The sequence below is a fragment of the Lutra lutra genome, chromosome 1 (assembly GCF_902655055.1).
Source record: "Lutra lutra chromosome 1, mLutLut1.2, whole genome shotgun sequence".
NCBI classification, from domain to species: domain Eukaryota; kingdom Metazoa; phylum Chordata; class Mammalia; order Carnivora; family Mustelidae; genus Lutra; species Lutra lutra.
Genome location: NC_062278.1, coordinates 197,227,660 through 197,248,715, shown reverse-complemented (window position 1 = coordinate 197,248,715; position 21,056 = coordinate 197,227,660). Strand labels below are relative to the sequence as shown.

General features: G+C 36.1%; 1 protein-coding gene across 32 annotated transcripts in view; it reads left to right on the top strand.

The window, feature by feature from the left end:
• SLMAP (sarcolemma associated protein) overlaps positions 1-20,684 on the top strand; it is a 145,586-nt gene extending 124,902 nt beyond the window's left edge. For 14 of the 32 annotated variants that reach the window (XM_047691268.1, XM_047691186.1, XM_047691224.1 and 11 more), the window contains 7 exons: positions 3,153-3,275; positions 4,316-4,390; positions 7,283-7,603; positions 8,062-8,179; positions 11,090-11,261; positions 15,218-15,352; positions 18,782-20,684. In XM_047691268.1, the coding sequence (XP_047547224.1) occupies positions 3,153-3,275; positions 4,316-4,390; positions 7,283-7,603; positions 8,062-8,179; positions 11,090-11,261; positions 15,218-15,352; positions 18,782-18,874 (1,037 nt within the window). In that variant the 3' untranslated portion in view covers positions 18,875-20,684. Of the gene's footprint in view, positions 1-3,152; positions 3,276-4,315; positions 4,391-7,282; positions 7,604-8,061; positions 8,180-11,089; positions 11,262-15,217; positions 15,353-17,308; positions 17,399-18,781 lie in introns of all 32 variants that reach the window. The other 18 variants (XM_047691277.1, XM_047691214.1, XM_047691148.1 and 15 more) reach the window with 3 other exon arrangements.
• The last annotated feature ends 372 nt before the right edge of the window (positions 20,685-21,056 follow it).

Sequence of the window (21,056 nt, the reverse complement as noted above, 5' to 3'; positions counted from 1 at the left end):
ATGAATATTTTCTGTTTCTCTTACACAGCCACCATACAACTCTCCTGGTTAGTAAAGTAACAATGATGTATTACATTATCACATCCATAGAGTGTATTCACGTCTTGTCACTTGTCTCAATGAAGTCTTTTATAAAAGAAAAATTATGTCATCATAAGAGAAAATCTTGAGTCATACAGTATATTCACTTGTCACGTGTCTTTGGTCTCCTTTAATCAGGGACAGTTTCTCAGTTCTTTGTTTATCAGATATTGACATTTTTGAAGAGCACAGTTACTTTGTAAAATGTCCCTCAGTAATAATATTGGATGTCATATTAGGAGGAAACTGATACTGAATTATTTTGTGACTGGTGATGTTAACTCTGTATAAATATCCTGTTCCTCCTCAACTTTTATCTACTTAGTGTTAGCATCTACTGAGGATTCTTGCCTGAATCAGTTATTGTTATAATAGTTGCCAAATAGTGATGTGCTAATTCTATCATTCTTTCTACATTTGTTAGTTGGTTTTCTGCATTTCCATAAGGAAGAGTTCCTTGTCCCCTCCCTTCCTCATTCCCTTCCTTCTTTCTTTCCTTCCTTTCCTTTATCTATATCATTGTGAATTCATGGATTTATGTGTTGTTCAGTGGGTTATAACCTTTTATTATCATTATTTATTCTGACACATTCTCCCACGTTTGGACAGTGGGAGCCCCTTGTATCTTGTCAACATGAACCGGCATTCTTTGAGCCCTTTGTTACTTTCTGACACAAAAGATGTTCTACATTCATTTTGTATTTTCCCATCTTAGTTAGTACTGAAATCAACAATTTCTCCAAAGAGCTCTAGTTCTTTTTTAGTGGAGAATAGTGTTTAGAAACCAAGATCTGAATATTTGGTGTGCTTATTGCTTCTAGGCCCACTCAGTAGACAGTTAAGAATAAATGTATGCATATACTTAATGCCCATACATATGTGTATATCTATATGCAGTCTCGCATACCTATATTTATTCCTGCAGCTGCATATGTCTATACATTTCAGATCTATTAGAGTTCATACTCTAATCCTACCCTACACCACAGGATTAATTCTGTTTTCTCTATTTCCATGTTGTTAATTCTGTTTTCCAACAGTAAAAAACCTGGCTGTCTTTATCCACAGTATATTTATTTGATCCCTTTTAGAATACACAAAAATATACAGTTTCACAGTTACTAACCAGTGCTTGTATGAAAAAGAAGTCTACATATAGATTTGATTTTTTTTTCTTGGTTATCAAATTATTAGCCTGAAATAGTAGTTCTCAACATGGAGCAGTTTTACCCCCAAAGGGACATTTGGTAATATATGGAAACATTTTGGTTGTTACAACTCAGAGGGAGTGTTGTTAGCATCTAGTGGGTAGGAACCAGGGAAACTTGTAAACGTGCTACAACCCACAGGACAGCCCACAGAACAAAGAATTATTCAGCCCCAAATGTCAAAAGTGTCAAGGTCAAAAAAGCACAAACGTACAACTAAAGGAAGTACCTAATGAAAGACTTTATGTACGTTTTGGTTTAATTTTTTTTTTTAAATAAGATGTAGGCATCATGACACTTACTTCCTAAATACCCCTGTTAATAAGGACACTGTCCTACATAATGACAAATCCAGAGGTGGGGGCAGCTAGGACTTCGCAGATTCCAGTGTGTGGTGTTGGAAGAAGAGAAGTTTTATAGTTACTGTGACAGTGCTCTGGAAAATCGGTCTCTCTGTCTTTTTACATGCCTCCCCCCTTACCAAGAGATTATTTGAAGGGAGAATTGATACGTTGACTATAATAGATGAAACCAGAGTCAAATTTACTTTTCCCTGCATGAAAAAGATATAATCTGAGTATGAAAATATGTGTGTGTAACATCTAAAACCTTCTGTTATCATATTGTGAAATTTTATTGTTAGCTCTTTTTTAAAAAAAGATATTTTTCTAAGATTTTATTTTATTTTTTTTTTTTTTAATTTGAGAGAGAGAGGAAGAGTGAGCATGATTGGGGGGAGGGGCATAGGGAGAGGGAGAGTATCTCAAGCAGACCCCTCACTGAGCCTGGAGCCCACTGCAGGGCTCAGTCTCACAACCCTAAGATCACAACCTGAGCCAAAATGAAGAGTTGGATGCTTAACCAGTTGTGCCACTTAGCTGGCACAACTAAAGATTTTATTTTTAAGTAACCTCTATACCCAACATGGGGCTTAAATTTACAACCCCAAGATCAAGAGTTATATGCTCTACCAACTGAACCATCCGGGAACCCCTCTTAGCTCTTTTGTAATAAATTTGTTATGCCTGGGCTATGCCTGGGCTACTTGTAAACCAAAGTAATAATCAAATAGAATGCACTAGAAGAATATGACCTAATGATGATATGTTTTTTTCAGGCATTGTTCAATAGTAGAAAATTTTAATATGGTGAAAGATGAGGAGAGTTACAAGAGGGGAAAGAAAGACATTAGGGGAAGGGGCATATTTGAGATATAATGTTGGATCTAATTTATTTTGATAAAACCATTTAGGTTATATCACTTAATAATTTAGCAAATATTTGTTATGTGTTTAGTGTTGGGAAAATACTGATGACAAAGTGAGCATGGTGGAGATTTCAGCCTGGTTTTTATTTTTTTCTCACAAAGAGAACAATTTTGTTCTCTTCTTTTTCTTGAAGAAAAGTTTGTTTTTGTTTTTCCATTTCCAGTTGATTCCAAGTGGAATTTTTCTGACTTGTTATCAAACAATTTCAAAATTGATGAAGAAGAATGACATATGCCCATTTTACCGAATGTCAAGGCTTACATAAGCTCTACATGAGTGATATGTATAATTTATACATATGTATAAATATATATATATGTATTTATATATATTTATAAATAATACCATTACTATTTTATAATACCATTTTATAATACCATTGCCATGAATTACTAATATATATTTAACTGTACTTGTGTTCTTTCTCCAGGGTAAAATGACTAAAATGCTTAATATAATTGCTTCTAAATTTTATTTAACTCAGTTGTGCTGTCAGCTATGCATGTCTAAACATGAAAGAGATGACTAATATTTGGTTGTAGAGATTATAGTATTGTACTAACTCTTGCTTTTAAAACAAACATATTTTTGTCAGATGACTTGCAGGGTGCACAGTCAGAAATTGAGGCAAAACAAGAAATTCAGCATCTTCGCAAGGAATTGATTGAAGCCCAGGAACTAGCTAGAGCAAGTAAACAAAAATGCTTTGAACTTCAAGGTGAGATCAAGATTACATTGATTTTTTTAGGGGATGTGGAAACAGTGTGATATGACTGAGTCCAGAGGCGGAGTATCTTGTTCCAGATCCACAACTTTATTAGCTATGTGATCTTAGGACATTCACTTAACCCTCTATGAACATGTTTCAAATCAATAAAGAGTTAAAGTTGTTCTACTTCCTTCACGTCATTGATGTGAGTGAACACCAAGAAAGACCCATACCAATGAAAGATCTTCACAATTAATTACATATTAAGTACAACAAAAAGAAAAAAACATAATGTATTTGAATTTCTAAGTTTTAGTTATACTTAACCTTAGTCTTCAGTTTAAGATAAGGGAAATTTATATTCCCTGTGATTTTAGAGTGTATTCTTTAGTACGTGGGAACAACCAGACAAGGTAAAGTTATAGAATCTTACAGTTTCCCAACCACCTTTTCTAATAGTTTATTTATCCATAGTGTCATAGGCCCGTGGAACTGGTGATATTTATTCCCTAGAGCTTACATTTCCATATCATTCACAATAACTACCTAGTTGCATCACTTGGTACCACACAGAGTCTTAGAGCAAGGAGAAAGTGAATGGCTTATGGAGTCCTCATGTTCTCTAAGATGACCTTTCTGGTGAGGAGGAAGATTCACGTTCCAAGGAGGAACTGGGAGCTTTTTGTTTGTTAGTACTCACTGTATACGTGGCCCTAAACATGAGAGTTTTAAGTCTATTTTTAAAATTTAAGCTCAAAATGCTGATTAACAACTATCAAGAATGCTCCTCATGTAAAGAATAGCAGATAATCTTGGTGATATAAGGTCTAGAAAACTCTGCTACTCAATTGACTAGATTTATTACTTACTACCGTTTTGTGCTCCTAAAATCTTTAAATTATCTAACTGCTAATACTGATAATACTTACTGCTTAGCTTTTGTTTCCCTCAATAAGCTTTAGGTGAGAATTTCTTAGAAATTTCCAGCTGCTCAATTCTGAATACTTACATTAACTCACAAAATTAGATATATTCTGTTTTGTTTTTAGCTCTTTTGGAAGAAGAAAGAAAAGCCTATCGAAATCAAGTTGAAGAATCCAGTAAACAAATACAGGTTCTTCAAGGTATGAAACACCCCAGGGTTATTTGGAATTATTATTGTTTGTAGTGATTCAAAAGGAATGGAAAGTACGAGTGTAGAGTTCCCATTTTTCATGTCTTTGGTTTGTCCCTGGAACCTGAGACTATAACTAGGCTCTTGTTGGGCGTTTTGTTTTGTTTTGTTTTGTTTTGTTTTGTTTTGTTTTGTTTTAAACACGATTTCCTAGTACTCTAATAGTGGACACGTGGAGTGGGAAGAGCATGGGTGAAGACATGGGTTTGGTAAGACTTTCTCTCTCTGGGTTATATAGTGAGTTACTACAGAGGGGGTCTTTGGACAGGATATCAATTTGAGCTACTCTGTGCATCAGCACTTTTAGCGTGGTGACATTATTTCTAATGCTCGTAACACTGCATTGAGGGGCGCCTGGGTGAAGCAGTCAGCTAAATGTTTGACTCTTGGTTTCAGCTCAGGACCTGATCTCAGGGCCATGAGTTCAAGCCCATTTGGGCTCTGCACTTGACGCAGAGTCTGCTTTAGATTCTTTCTCCATTCTTATGCCCCTCCCACTTGTGCTCTCTCCCAAATAAATAAATAAAGCTTAAGAAAAAAATTATTTGCATTTCAAGAAAAGTTATATAGCACACGGAATAGAATAATGATCCCTGCAGTGCCTTCATTGGTAGAGGCTGCTCTTCATGCCCACAATTTTGCTTTCTCTTTGTGTGAGCTATCACAGGTTCATTGCAGAAAAGACCAGAAAGATCCTTGCCTGCCAAGGGTTTACTTCAGATCACAGTTCTGGTACTGTTAGGCTTGAATTATGAGAGCCCTAGGGGAGATCTTTCTTTCCCATGCTATTATAACATTCCTAAAGCAAAATTAATTTGTCTTCATTGTCAAAGAGGGAACTAATGTTATTTTAAAATTCTGGTTTGAGATATAAGGTGAGAAGAAATTAAATAGACAATCTCAGTTCGGAAAAAATGGGGAATCATTGTGTAAGGCCTATGATGTTTGCCTTAAAATATCCAAGAGAAAAGCAGTCTTGGGTTTTTTTTTTTTTTTTTCTTATTTTTGAGTGGGACATTTGAGTTATTTATGTATTTATTTTTAAGAGAGAGAGAGAGGGAGGAAGGGAGTGCAAGCAAGCCCCAGAATGGGGGAGGGATAGAGGGAGAGGGAGCGAGAGGGAACATTAAGCAGGTTCTGTGCCCAGCATGGAACCCGATGCAGTGCTTGATTTCATGACCAGAGCCAAAATCAAGAGTCAGACACTTAACCCACTGAGCCACCCAGGCGCCCGAGTTCTTTAGAAATTTAACTTTAGTTATGGTCAAGTTAGAATTTCTGGGGTAGATTGTATGTCTTTTTGAAGCGAAAATTCTTTAAACTCTTGTAATTTAATAACTTTATCCATTAGCTTATGTAAATCTGATTTCAATCTATATTTGCATTCGGTGGTGTGTATGGGCAATTTTCCCTAAAGATTCTGTGACACAGGGACGCCTGGGTGGCTCAGTTGGTTAAGCTGCTGCCTTCGGCTCAGGTCATGATCCCAGCGTCCTGGGATCGAGTCCCGCATCGGGCTCCTTGCTCAGCAGGGAGCCTGCTTCTCCCTCTGCCTCTGCCTCCCATTCTGTCTGCCTGCACTCGCTCTCTCTCCCTCTCTCTCTGACAAATAAATAAAATCTTTAAAAAAAAAAAAAGATTCTGTGACACAGGGCTGCCTTTTGTCTTAAAGCATTCTTACCTGAGCATCATTGAGTGCCCCCTAGTGCCAGCATGTTGTTTTATGACTTTATCCTCAAGTGTTACTCACGCTGACTGTTGTGTCTTCAGATTCTGAACTTGTTAACCTCTCAGTGCTTCCTGCAAACTGAAAAGTCCTCATATTTTTGAATGCTTTTTTATGGAGCAGCCTTCCCCTTTCTCAGCCTGAAATTCTCTTAATTATTTTAATTATTCTTTTCTACCTAAGGAACTTTTTCTACCGATACTTTTCTTGTGTTATAGTAACCAAGACTATTTTTCTCTTCTGAACTAACTATTTTATATGAATTGTTTCAAGTTCAGTCCTTGAGGGCACAGGATCAGATCTGTTAAAAAAATATACCTCCTTGATTAGGCATTATCCATTTATGTTGTCAATTCATTAATTCAACCAGCAATTCTTGGTTGTTTGCTCTGCTAGTGTTGAGGATAGAGTATGCATGAGATGTACAGTCAATGGAAAAGATAAACCGTAAGCAAATATTAAATGTGGTGTCCAATAAAGGCGGAGTAATGGGCTAGAGATTGAGAGGGCTATTTTTAAGTAAGACATCAGAGAAAGCTTTTTTAAGGATCTGACATTTAAACTGCAAATTGAATAAAGAACATCAAAGGTTTTACTAATGCATACCATCTGACCAAGCAATTCTATGTCTAGGAATTCACCCTAAGAAAAAAACTAGGATTGCATTATAAGCAGTATTTTTTATAGTAATTTTAAACTGAACAGCCTAAAATCTCTAAAATAAAGGATTAGTCAAAGAAATCACAGTGTAATTTTTTTGTTATTGAAAGATATTCATCAGCAGGATAGGGGACACCATATATATTATAATCCCTCCCTGTTTTTGCTTTTATATGTGTATAAAGTGCATATAAAAAATCTAGAAGAATAAATACCATATGCTAGAAGCAGCTTTCTCTGTGTGGGAGAAGTAAAAAGATCACTTTGGTTTTTTACTCTTTGTGTTTCTATATTTTGACATTTTCTGCATTAAACATGGCTTGCTTGTACTATTTAATCAAAAGCAGCAAACAGCTCTGACCCTGGGCTGTGCAGTAACTACAATCCCTTTTGGGCAGTTCCTTTATTTGTAATTGCTTTAGACAAAGAGAATGATGGATCAATACACTTTTTTAGCCCAACTACAGAGGTTACACATCAATATTGAGAATCTCCGAGAGGAGAAGGACAGTGAAATCACAAGCACTCGAGATGAACTGCTTAGTGCCCGAGATGAAATTTTGCTTCTTCATCGAGCAGCAGAAAAGGCTGCCTCTGAGCGGGACACTGACATTGCCTCGTTACAAGAAGAGCTTCAGAAGGTGAGAGCTGAGCTTGAGCGGTGGCGGAAAGCAGCGTCTGAATATGAGAAAGAAATCGCAAGTCTGCAAAATAGTTTTCAGCTTCGATGTCAGCAGTGTGAGGACCAGCAGAGAGAGGAAGCAACAAGGCTACAAAGTGAGTGTGCATATTTTACATAAAGCTCTTAACTCTTGACAATGATAACTTTATAACTTGCACAAAATAACCATTTGAGCTGTTTTTCTCTTTGGTAACAGTTTGGTTGTATAAAGTAATGTTTTTATATTGGGTCCATAAACATTCTTCAGGTCCACAAGTTCTACAATAAATTGAAATTTCTTATAATTTTATATTTTATTTTAATACTACTGAATTATTTGTCTTATAAAAGTGAAGTGGGAAGAAAACATTACTGAATTTCAAAGTGATGGAACTTACCTAAGGTATAGAGACAAAATAAGCAGTAACCAAAGAATAGCCATGCAAAATCTACGTGTTTTGCGGGGGGGGGGGGGCGGGCAAGTATGTTTTTCTCTGAAATATTTCCCTTACCCTTTGAATTATTATGGAAGTTATATTCCTATATTAATGACTATGTTTTGGAACTATTTTAGGTGAACTAGAGAAGTTGAAAAAGGAATGGAATGTATTGGAAACCGAATGCCATTCTCTAAAAAAGGAAAATGTTTTGTTATCATCAGAACTGCAGCGGCAAGAAAAAGAATTGCACAAGTATGCAAGAACTCTTTTAGTTTCAAAATATTTCTTTATCTTAAATTTTCATCTAAATTAAATTTAAATTTGATACTTAAATACCTTTTTGGAGGAAAATGTTCAGCCAGACTCCTTTTGGCCGTTTGACAGTTAAGCACACTAACTGACTACTTCAGCAGGGTTTTGTTTTGTTTTGTTTTGTTTTTTTGGACTTCCGTCATCATCCTACATGTCCTTTCCTTTTGGCACACTCAAGAATACACATTCAAGGACTACAGCACCCCTCTCCCCACCAAAGCCCTAAACAAACAAATAGCAAAGATCTATACTTAGTGATTGAATTTGTCCTATAAACTGAATGATAAAAATTTCAAATATAAGTTGTTTTTCTTTCACACCAATGATTCCTTTTGTTAGTAAGGGTAATCAGGAGATGCCTATAATAAAGAATTTATACCATTGAAAAGATAGAAACTCAGCTTTTGAATTTCACATAAAAGAGTTTAATATAAATTAATAAATAATTTCATTTAAAGAGTAATAATATATAAAGTATATAAAATCAAGAACTCTCCAAAACCAGTCATGTCTTTCTAATAGCCAGTACCTTACAAGCAAACCAATGAATGCAATAAATTTATGCCAGCAAATTTAATGGAGTCCTGTTTCCCCACCATTTGTTGTATAGTTTAAAATTGATTTTTTCCTTAAAAATTTGATCCATTCCATATTTTTATTTGAATACTATTTATGTTCTAATTCAGAATATGAAAGTAGTACATGTTTATTTTTGAAGCTACTCCTAATTAATCCATCTGCCTCCCACAGTACATCAGATATGGGAGTCTTTACTCTCTTGTGAGCCTGTGTTTATACTTCTAAAGAGCATCAGGGTTAGCAGAAACTCAGTGATCAGGGTCAATGTCAGTTCCCCATAAAAACAAGCTTTAGGAGAAAACAAAGAAAGGCCTAGATACATCGGAAAACAGTAAGCCTCATTATCTCCTTATAAACAGTAACAATTGTAATAGATTATACATCTTTAAAAATCAAGAACTAGTTGAAGGAACAAGATGTACAGATTTATTCTCTAAAATGCCTTCTTACAGTACCATTTTTTAACAATATCTGTTGTGTCCTGTTTTTTTAGTCTTTTCATACATTTATGTATATTACTTTTTAAATGTTTAGAGGTAATTAGGAACAAAATGTAAACATGTTTATAACATATAATTTTATAAAAAGAATTCTAAAATCTGAATAGGACGAAATAAAGGCCCAAACAGAACTGTATTCACATGTGAGTGTATATGTATGTACCAACTGATCATCTGTGTTGACAGCACATTTGGGCAGATTGGTTTAAAATGAGTGTGAGATGATGCAGACATTCAAATACTTCATATTTGGAATCTTAGGGAATCCATTAGTTCGATATTCTATTAAGCGAGAAATAGTAATCTTTGATTACTAATATTGATTATCCTAAATTGTTCCCCCCTTGGGATTATTGATATTTTAAAGATTTAAGCTACTCCTTCTTTTTTGAGATGTAATTAATTGGAATCTGGCAGGTTGTTAAATGCTGTTTTTTTTTAAATTATTTCAGATTTGTTGAAGTGTTGAAAAGCAGCAAACTCCTTATGAGTTAGAAGCATGCAGTTTAAAAAATTAGGTCCCAGAAAGGTGGAATATATATCATTAGTTGCAGTTGTCTGTCTAAACTCACATCAACTATTTAAGACAAATTCTGTTCCCTAAACTTTTATGGTTTAGTGGCACTCTGACTTTATTTGGCAAGCCTCCTCAGCACTTCAGTAGTATTTAGAAGTTAGTCTTTCTTCACAGAGTCCTCTATGCTATTTAGTTCCTAGCTATATTGGGCTGACATCACACCCCTTAAGAATCTGCCTGGCATACAGTCAGAATGGGATTTATACTCCAGAGTTCCTTCATTAATATTATTGAGTCTGAGTCTTATGATCCATTCTGAGAAGCATAAAACTGTCATCTTGAAAACTTTATTCTCCTTTAGCTATTCCTGTTGTCGATGGGAGCCACATTCTTTCAAACAGCTATACTATGTAGGTCTTTGTTTTTTGTTGTTTGTGATGTAGAAGGGATTGAACACAGAATTTCTATTCCTGCCTATCAAGCTGTTTTCTTAGTGTGTAAATTGGATTATTTACATCAAGTATAAAAGTAATTGTAGAATTTAAGCCATAGAACAGCCTCAGAAATTATTGAGTTCAATCTTCTTACTTGACAGCGGAGGGCACTGGGACTCTCCCTGTGTTATTTGTGTGTGTAATGAGGTACCTGGCACAGCTCTTAGAGCTCAGGAAATGGTTCCTCAGAAAAGGAAACTGCACCGGTTAAGTGACTTGCTCAGTGTCCCACAACTGAACAGTGGCAACACTGGGGTCTAGAACCCCATCTCCTGGTTCTTTGTTTCATGCTTTTCCCCCAGTTTGGTGTGTCTTTTCATTAAAGTAGGTTTATCTTTACTTGAATCGACAGTGGCTCCTAAGCTTTAAGTTTTTGTTCCCCATCCTGTTTGTCAAGTACTTAAACTTAAATAAGAAAATAGTTGAAAAGTGCTGATTTCCTGGGAAAGCCCCACTCTGATTCTTTTTATGAAACAATTAATATGTGACATAACAAAATACACAGTTAGTCACTTTTAGGAGTTAGTCACTCCTACTTGCACTTTTAAGATTTCTGCCTCTGTGCATATTTCAGTCTGAAAATAGAACACAGCTTTTAAACATGCAATTTTTAAAGTATTTTAATATTTTTTATTTATTGAGCATATCTTATTCTCTTATATATTTTCCCATCCCTCCTAATTAAATGTTTAAGAAATTGGACTTCCTGCTATGTCTAGTTTCTATGTGAATTGAATAACTGTCGATATTTATGTTACAGTTCTCAGAAGCAGAGTTTAGAGCTTACCAGTGATCTCAGCATCCTTCAACTGACTAGGAAACAGCTTGAGAATCAAGTGGGATCCTTGAAAGAACAGCATCTTCGGGATTCAGCTGATTTAAAAATGCTTCTCAGTAAGGCTGAAAACCAAGCAAAGGATGTACAGAAAGAGGTAAAGCGAAAAGACATTATGAGCCCGATTATGGTTGGACTTAAAGCCAAAACCAAATCAGATATTCATGCCAGTTAGAAATAAAGGGAAGTAGAAGTCACATTACCTGTCACAAAGTTGATACTTGGAGCATCTCTGCTTGGTGATTTCTAGCTGTGTATCATGGTCCATATATAGAGAATTCATCAGTAGGGCTTGGTCTCAAAAATATAAATATATAAAATTACATTAAAACTTTTCTCTACCAGTTAGTCGACCTGTATGAGAAGCCCTTTGTATACCAGATTACTCAATTCATTGTTATCTTTCAAAGACAGTATCATATTTAACTTAGAATACTTTTGGAAACAAACTGGGGCCACACCGTAATGCTGTCTAAAGCCCTCAGTAACACTGGCCTGAAAGTTAAGCAAAATTCACTTCATAGCCAGCCAGCCAAACACGTGTTCTGTGACCTTTTACTTTCTTCTCCTGCACTCCCACCCCTTTATCCCCCTTCTTCTCCCCTTCTTCACAAATACGCATGCTTCACTTTTCATGTCATTTTGCTTAAAACCTTGACTTGGGTGGCTTTCAAAAAAAATCACGTTAAAAATGGTGAGGGCTGGTTTTGGACCAGAAACCCCACCCAGCTTCTTTCTGAGGAAAACGAAATGAACAACGGGGCAAGGAGAGCTGCATTCAGTCCTGCCACCTTATCCTTCCCGCATTGAGTCCTGGCCAGCTCAGGGGACAGGGAAGACTGATACATCTTGACCTTCTGGTTGGGGCCCATCCCTGACCAGAAGATTCTCTTAAATGAAGGATTCATTATACATAGAAGGAAGTTGAAGACAACACTTTGTCTTTAATAACAAATTTCCCCAAAATTGTTTTTAGGAAATCTGTTCAGTCAATGCAGTTTTTCTTTGCACTTCCCTTTCCTTGTAGTATCCTGAACGTGAACATGATTATTGTTCTTCTGTCTTCATGTTTGTTCTTAAAGAAAAAAAACCTGTAACATTTTTTATTTATGTGTGGCCATATTGATTTTGTAATATGTTCGTTTTTATCTTCTTGCTAAGGATATGCGTTCTGGGAGCAATCTCATTTTATTTAGTTGGAACACACATTTTGTGCCAAAGTAAATATCCTAGTATTTTAATACTGTAAGCACTTTGTGTCCTTCCAGTCCATATGCCATAATTCTTTCAAAATCTGGGAAGAATGCTGTGGTTGGAAGATGATTCTATTGTATGTTACTCTGAATGCATTGGCCGTTTTGTTGCATTATTTGTTTGCCTGTTTTTGGTCACTGAGCAATCAGTGAGAAATGCTTTAACTGCTTCCACAAATGGCAGTGGCATGTTGTCACAGCATCTAAATTGTTGATAGATTTGGATTGCATTAAATGCAGCACATTTAAAAATATGTGTGAACTTGTCAATATGTTTCTTCTCTATTTTCTTGTTCAGTGTTTTCCATTGTGAAATGATGTGTAGTCATCACACTCCTTTGTAATGTAAAATTGCTTCTCTTTCTGTTTGTCCTGATGTCAACTACTGGATACTAGTCTGTAACTAAAATGTTCTTGTATCTGTGTAATCCGCTGCAAATGAATTACTACCTTTTATTAATGCACATACATTCTCTTTCAACATTTCCCCTTTGTTCTCCTTTCTCTCATAGAATCATGCTTAATGTGCACAGTATCATGTATCTTCAGCACTGTAACAGGCTAAAATATTACAAGCTAAGCAAGCCAGATATGCTTATTTTTTATGAAGAAGAACCAAAGGTGTTGGTAATATTTTGTGGTATTTTCCTCTTAATCAGAACTGAGCTCCTTTCTCACCTTCGAGTTAGAAAGCAAGATGGAGCAAAAATACTATCCAAGCCAGGTTTGAAATTAAGGCTACAGAAGGTGACCTTTTGTTCCAACAATTAAATTTCATATGTATGGCAACTTGTATTTGAACATTTAACCAAAAAAAGTACATGAGAAAGTAAATTTTAATCCTCAAGTATTAGGAGAAAAATAATGATATATCATCTTTATATCTGACTTAAGAAAAGATTCTTTATACTTTAGTAAGTATATCTGTATTTTATGAACTCATAAAACGTTGAGTACACAAGTCCATGGTGAAAAGACCGACTCAGGAAAGTTGTCTGGCTTCACCACCCAGCTCTGGGGCCAGAGCCCTTCCCACTCTGCTCACATGCTGAAGGTAAACAGCAGGCTCTTCCTGACTGAGCTGCCTTTCTGTCACTCTGCTTCACAGCCCCTGGAATGGAGAAATGATTAAGTGCTTTGATATAAAGGGCAGGCTGGATGTAAGAATAGCAGGAAAGGAAAGTAAGGGAGAATTTAGGTCAGCAAAGCAGTTTTCACTTATCCTTTATTAGTCACTGTTAAGAATCAGATCATTGAGAATTGATTATGTTCTAAGAGACTAGTCTAGGTATACTGAATTTGCTTTGGCAGCCTGCTGGCAACCTTCTGCCTTCTGGAAGGAAGTCCACAGACCCCACAAAAAAAGCTGTCATAAAGTCCATGAATCTTACTTTGTAGTTCATTGTTTGGCATAGAACCTGACTTGTTGTGGGCACACTGTTAGGTAACAGGGAGTTCCTTCACATTTTACCTCCCACTCAGTACCTGTATCTTTGTTCCCACTTAACTAATGATCTCTCTGTTGATGCTAATCTCCCTGCCTCCACCTCTTCTGATTAATGTTTTTATACATTTGCATCCTCCTTAATATTTCTCTTTGGAGTGCATAATGATGAGCTCCTAATTAATCACTCCAGAGTATTTTCATTATTCAGAAGCACCACATAAAGGTGTCCTCACTTGAGAAATTTCTAGGAGATAGGCTGAAAGAGGAGAAACCTCTGTGGTATGCTGGTCCCATGGTGCATTTTTATTATACTCGGCCCTTGTCTGTCTTTTCTTCCTTCTAAAACTTTCAGAGATGGCAGAGTGGGCAGTGTGGCTGAGACAGAGGCATAGCCAGGAGGAAAACAGTTTTGCTCTTTGACTGGGAGCTTGCACATACGATGCAATATCTAGAAGTAGAACCAAGTCAGAATTCCTGCCTCCTTGGCACTTAAATAAAAACAAGCCATACTGTCCAGCATTGATGTCACCTGCATTCAGAGGAGAGCTTATCTGTCTGAACATCAAATTATATTCAAAGAACAGTTTGTCAGAGCAGGAAGTGGCATGTTTCACTCTAGAAAAATATTTGTAAGGAATAGATTCGTAAAAATTATTTACTAATGCTTACAAGTTTTAGGTCAAAAAATAGAAATGTCCCAATCATAGTGGTTAGTACCATATATATAGATGTATGTATGTGTGTGTGTGTATATATATATATATATATATATATATATATATATATATATATATATATACACACATACCTATTTCTTTACATCATTTGCCTAGAAGTTCATTTATCCAGAACACTTTACTACCCAGTGATGCCTGGGTGAAGGAAAGCCTGATGGGAGTTAGTACTTCTCGCTTAGGACTAAAATAGCTTGGCTGACATTGGTTACCAGGATATAAACTCAGACTTCCTAACCTTGCCATTTAATTAACCTAGGGAGTTTTTTTTCTATATTTGCTTTCTTTGGGTCAGTTTGAAAATTATTTTACTTTTCTCCTCTAACTCACTCAATGGAAAAAGAGTGACCCTTTAGATTAGAAACAGATGACACAGTGGTGATTTCTCTTTATTTATTTATTTTTTTAACTCCAGGGCCATAAAGTTCTTACGTAGAATAAAGTTAACATTAAAGACTTCCTATTATTAGTGCAAATGATTCTTAACCTCCTGAAAACAAAAAGGCTTAACTTTGATGTTGCAGGTGGCTAAATAAGGTCTGGTATTAAGCCTGACTAGAACCATAACTTCATACCCATTTTAAGTTGAGTCTGCACACTCTTTTTTCTTTGCCTTTAGTATGAAAAGACACAGACTGTACTCTCAGAACTGAAGTTGAAGTTTGAAATGACTGAGCAGGAAAAACAATCAATCACAGATGAGCTCAAACAATGTAAAGACAACCTGAAGCTGCTCCGAGAGAAAGGAAATAATGTAAGTCTTTGCAAACTGGCTTAGCTTTGACTGAGAGGCAGGTGAGAGCCCTGAAATGGATTTTTCAGAGGACTTTATTACTGATTTGAGAAATTAAGGCTTATAGTACATGAACTAAGCTTTTCATTATGAAATTCCATGATGGAATCTTTGTGCTGTCAAATTTTTGAGTAAGAATTTTCCCCTTTAACCAGTATCCTTAGAAGAGCCTGAGGACTGCCTGGAGGAAGAGCCTTTTGTACAAGAAAATAATTTACCTAAGAACTGTCAGATTTTCCCAGATGAATCTGAAATTCTGTCACCAGGCCATCGTCTGGCACTTCATTTCTCCTGCTGAGAGATGAAGCCCTATACCACCAGGGACCTGCCTAAGAAAGAGTAGTACATACTGACTCCTTAGCATTGGCTTTATCAAAAAATGGAAACTTAATTACAGTTTTCATTTTATACTAATAATGTTACCACTAAAGCATATTCCTAAAAAGCTTAGTGTCTTTTTGACCTCCTATAAATATTAGGGAATATTTATTGACTTTCTGTAGGGCTGTGTGTATGTGTGTGTGTGTGTGTGAAATTGGAACATTTTCATATAAATTGAGTTTACTGTTAGTTTGTTTTTCATTTACTAGAAAGGCAGATGGTCTTTAAAAAGATGTTACATATACTAAATAAGTGTTGTGTTCTACGTTTTGGTGATCATTGCCTTTGTGGGCCCTAACTGATGGCTGTTCAGTGTAGTTGGTTGTGCTCTGACTTATTTCAAATCCCTGTCATGGCTTGGACACCGCAGTGGCGTAAGCCACACCCTTCCTACAGAGGAAAGCACTCTGCTTAACTTTGCCGCACGAGTATGAAGGAGTGTTGCATGGCCATCCAGTTACACAGTTGCACACAGAATGCTCATGGGTTGTGTCCAGCTGTCCTTTGCTAAAGAAAGTTTTAGCTTTTTAGAAAATGAAGTCTTGTTGCTTAGGTAGAAGCCCTTCAGAAGTTGATAAATTAGGTATGGAGGCTTTATGCTATAAGCAAAATTGTGTTTATTTTGGAAACGTGGATTACAGAACTCTTCTGAAATCAGATCATAATGGTTTGGTTACTTCTCTCTTTTGTGTTAATTCATATCTTTCTGAGTATGGAATTTCAGTCCTCCTTCTACTAAATTAACCTATGAAGACATCTAACATAATCAGAATGGATCCCTCTGTACTATTTAGAGGCTTTCAAAAGTAACCTGGCTATTATTATTTTTAGCTGTATCAAGAATTTACCTTAAAGGTGAATTTCCTTTTTCTGTGGTATTAGACTTAAGGTACTAAATTTTTCTCTGTAATAAAACTCACTGTAGTAACTCTTTCCAATTTTAAAAATTTATTATATTCTGATAACATAACTGAAAACCCTGAGACTCAGTTGGCTGTCTTTATATATCCAATGTTTATCACACATTGTGTCAGATCTCTTGCTTGGTTTAGGAAGCATGTATCACAAGGCGTTTTATTTTAAGCTTAAAAGCAGTACCATCTCGAGGAAGACAATTTTGGTTTAAAAAAAGGTTTCAATGGAGGGATAAAATAAACTTTAGCCATTTCCAAGAGACTACATTATCAAATAATGGATTCCAGCTGTGGAACAAAAATAACGTAAGGTCAAGCAGAGCATCAGTTGGTGAAGTGTTGCCATTGCTCTGTCTTAAAGTGCTACATTTCATTAGGGATTAGGGGCACCCACATTGTCCACTGCCTCCAGCTGTCCCTTTTAAACTGGTAGTTAGTACCACAGTCCCGTCATTCTAGATTGTATTAGATGTCTTTACAATGTTTGAATGAGTACAAAACCTGAGTGCTTTTACTTCTATTACCTCAGTCTTCCTACCCTCCTTCCCACCATGGGTCTAAGTCATCTTATCTGATTTTTTTTATAGCATAAAATGATTTTAATATCCCTTCCCTTCTTTAGCCTTCCATATTACAACCCGTCCCAGCCGTATTCATCGGCCTATTCCTGGCTTTCCTGTTTTGGTGTTTCGGTCCATTGTGGTAGAGAAAGGTACAAGCACTACTGTTGAGTCCTTGTCTGTTTGTCCCCGTCACCTGTTTGTGCCATATTTGTAACATAGTGCATGGCAAAACCACACAGGTATTCCGTTACCTGAAGCAAACCCTTCATTTAGTATGCCATGTATTGTGTCATACGAATGCTGTGAACAATCAACTAATCACATAACATTTTGTCTTGTTTCCTTTGTAGTACTGCTAACCATGAATTAATTCCAACCTAACCAGTTGTTAATGTGCTGCCTTTAACAGAGTCTTTGTCTCTAGCAAACTGGAGTAAACTAAGAATTGCTGCAATATTGGTACCCTCCCGCAATTAAGTGTTTAATCAGATTTGAATGAGAAATGAAGCGTTTGCCTCTTTAAAATTTTCAGCCAGCTTTCTTCCCTCCTCCTCTCCCTCTTCTATTCCATAGTGTAGAGTTTCTTCCTTTCAACTCTTTACCTGTATTTACACTGTGGCTATGAAGACGAAAAAGGATAAGATTAGCATAATGAGCCATTGGCTTACAATCTCAACCCCAATATGTACATACTTATGAGAGTATAAACCTATCCCATATCTCTCTGAGCCTTGATCTGCAACATCAGAATATTTCTTTAAAAGCCAGCTTTCTCACTAAGACTCTCAGTACGCTAGTGAAAGGAAAGCTGTCTGCCAAAGCGCGTTAGTTTCATAACGCCCTCTGAAGGTTAATAGGGAGTCGCCCACCCATGCTTACCTGCAACAAGCATGTGTGTTAGTAGAACATACGAGATAATCCATGACATTACTACATTGGACATGGTCTTTACCAAAAGTGTCAAAGAGGCAGGGTCCTATGAGTACTTCCCTGTCTTGAACCCCATCTGATCTTGTCTTCTGTGGTTTCACGTTAGAGGATCAAAGCTTAGACCATTTTCTTTCTGCCACCTTACCCACTAGATAGCTTGTGTAAAACTACCCCAACATACAAATCTGGTTTTTATCAAGAAATAAACGTTTAGGCAGACGTGTATTCCAGGCATCCGTGTGTATCAGTTAGTTGTAATATACGGATACTGGAATAAGTAAAGCAGGCTGAGCCCACAGGTTTTCTTAGAAGTCACTATTAGGTTTCAGCTGTAACGAAATTGAAAACTGCCTAAGACTTTCCTGAGCTGTATCAGACTTGCACACAACCGTCCTCTAAAAGCGTTCCTGCTGTCACAGCTCTCCTTACACCTGTACTCCCTCACCTTTTTTCCTTTGCTTTTTTTTAAATGTATTCTTATGCAAAGATAAGGTTTTTCTAATATTCTGTTAAGTATTCAGGATTCTCTGGAACCAAGGGGTTAATAGGTATGAAAAGAGAGGGAAGAATGTGATATTGACTCTTGGTTTCTTTCCACACAGAAACCCTGGCCCTGGATGCCCATGTTGGCTGCCCTGGTTGCGGTGACAGCCATCGTGCTGTACGTGCCAGGTCTGGCCAGAGCGTCTCCATGAGAGCGTTTCTTGAGTCCGTACACCGTCCTCCCTTTAGAAGCTGGCATCACACTCATGCTGGGGACAAACAGAACCATTTTCTTCCTTTTTACCTCTTAAGACAGCAGAAGTACAAGAATACAGCTGTAGGGTCATTGCTTTAAATTATATAAAATGTATCTATCTATAAAGAGGATATAAAATTGTGACTTTATTCTACTGTAAGCAATAATTTGCTTGCAATTTTTCATGTAATTTTTAAATTAGTATGTTGAGATTCTGAATATTATGGTGGCCTAAAGTAGGCTTCTTGGTACACCAAATTATTTATAACATTAAATTTATGGGTATTTTACTCTGAATTCTAATGGCCAGATAATTCATTTTTCTGATTCGAAAACTACCCAAACCAAACAACCAGTACATACATGGGAAGAGAGGCCCTGTGTGCTCAGTGCCTATCAGTTTGAAATATATACACATATATATATATTTTTTACATATTTACGCCATTTTTACTTGTTATAAAACCACTGAGCTATTGGGAACAAGACTTAGAGACAACTATTTGTGTGGATTTTCTTTCTTTCTTTCTTTCTTTCTTTCTTTCTTTTTTTAAGGAGAAATACACTTGGAAAATATTCTGTTCTAGTGATAATTTGGGGAATATGTGCACGCTTGTTCAGCCTTAATGTGACTTGACAATGTGGAGGACATCAACTTTGAAAAACTTTCCATGAGAGTGTGTATTTTCTTGAGCCAACTGAAGTATTTCTGGGAGCAAAAACAATTCTACAATTTCAGTGCAGTAAACCAAACTGTTGAGTCAATTGGAATGTAATTTATTAAACCTCATGTATTTAAAGAGATATTTTCTTTAAAAGCCAAGTTACTTTCTCATATACAGCATTTTAGGAAGCATGATTTTTTTTTCTATCATCTCTTCCTCCAAGCATGTTTAATTGAAGAAAGAATTAATATCTCTTTAGATAAGCTTTTACTGACGTAATTTGGTTATGATATTTCAAAGCTAATTCATGTTCAAGGTGAGCTGTTGTTACCTACCAACAGATTTCCTGGTCGGGTATGCAAATGGTTATTTTCTTTTTACTGTTGTTAATTGGGACTTTCTGTTTATGAGAAGCATTATTCCCAAGATTAATAGTGTTCCATGCACAGTGCGGCACCTAAACACTGCTTGATGTTATAAATTTAAAACACAGAAGTGACAGTTTAGCTATGGTTTTGTGCGGCACCACAGTTATGTCAATAAAATTTTTTTAGGTCATAGAATATCCTAAAGTATCACATAGTTAAATTTTTCAGTCAATGAAGACTGGGAGGGAATGTCAGTGAATTGGCTTGATTGTTCTGTGGCAATCCACAGGCCTAGCCAAATGTTGAAATAGAAGTTTAGGATATAATTTGCCTTGTGATGTTTGGCAGTCGTTGTTTATACTTTAAAGGTTATATTTTAAGCTATTTGGGATTTGCTGTTGGGAGGATCACTAGATTTATGGAGGAATTAGTCACAAACGACTTGTAGAAAATGCTGTCATATAGTTCATTTCATCATTTTCTGTTGCAGGAAGCCACTCCACCACAGAATGCTAATATGCCAGTGGTACCCAGTACCTCTTGTATATAGGTTATTGCAAATATTGTTCTGAAATGCTTAACTTCAGAATTACATTTTTTAAAGTAAATAATTGTTTTAAATCTATTTTGTAAAGATATAAAGTACAATAGAATTTCTGGAGTACAGATTAAACTATTTGCACTAACACACGTGATGTGCATGATTTAATAAAATAACTTTACTCTCCCTATGCATTTTTGAGTTGGATATCATTGAAATTCTTAGTGTTTACTATTAGATTGTTAATAATCTTTTCTTGAAATGACTCTTAATGCAACGTAATATATATTTGGTGTTCTTCAGGGTTTAAAAGAAAACACTGAGCTGTTTCCTTTGAGTTTTATTAGCCTTTTATTCAACTTACTGCTCTAATTTTTCCCCCTTTTATGATGGTTATTGTTAAAACGTGACTCACTTGCCAGACAAGTCTCTTTAAATGTAGAGTCTAGTATCAATATTTACTTTATTCAAATTGAATTAATGGGTTTTTGCAGTTACTGCCAGTTTTTCTTAAGAATATAAATGAGCTTATTCATAAGCAATACCTCCAGTTTCATTCAGTTC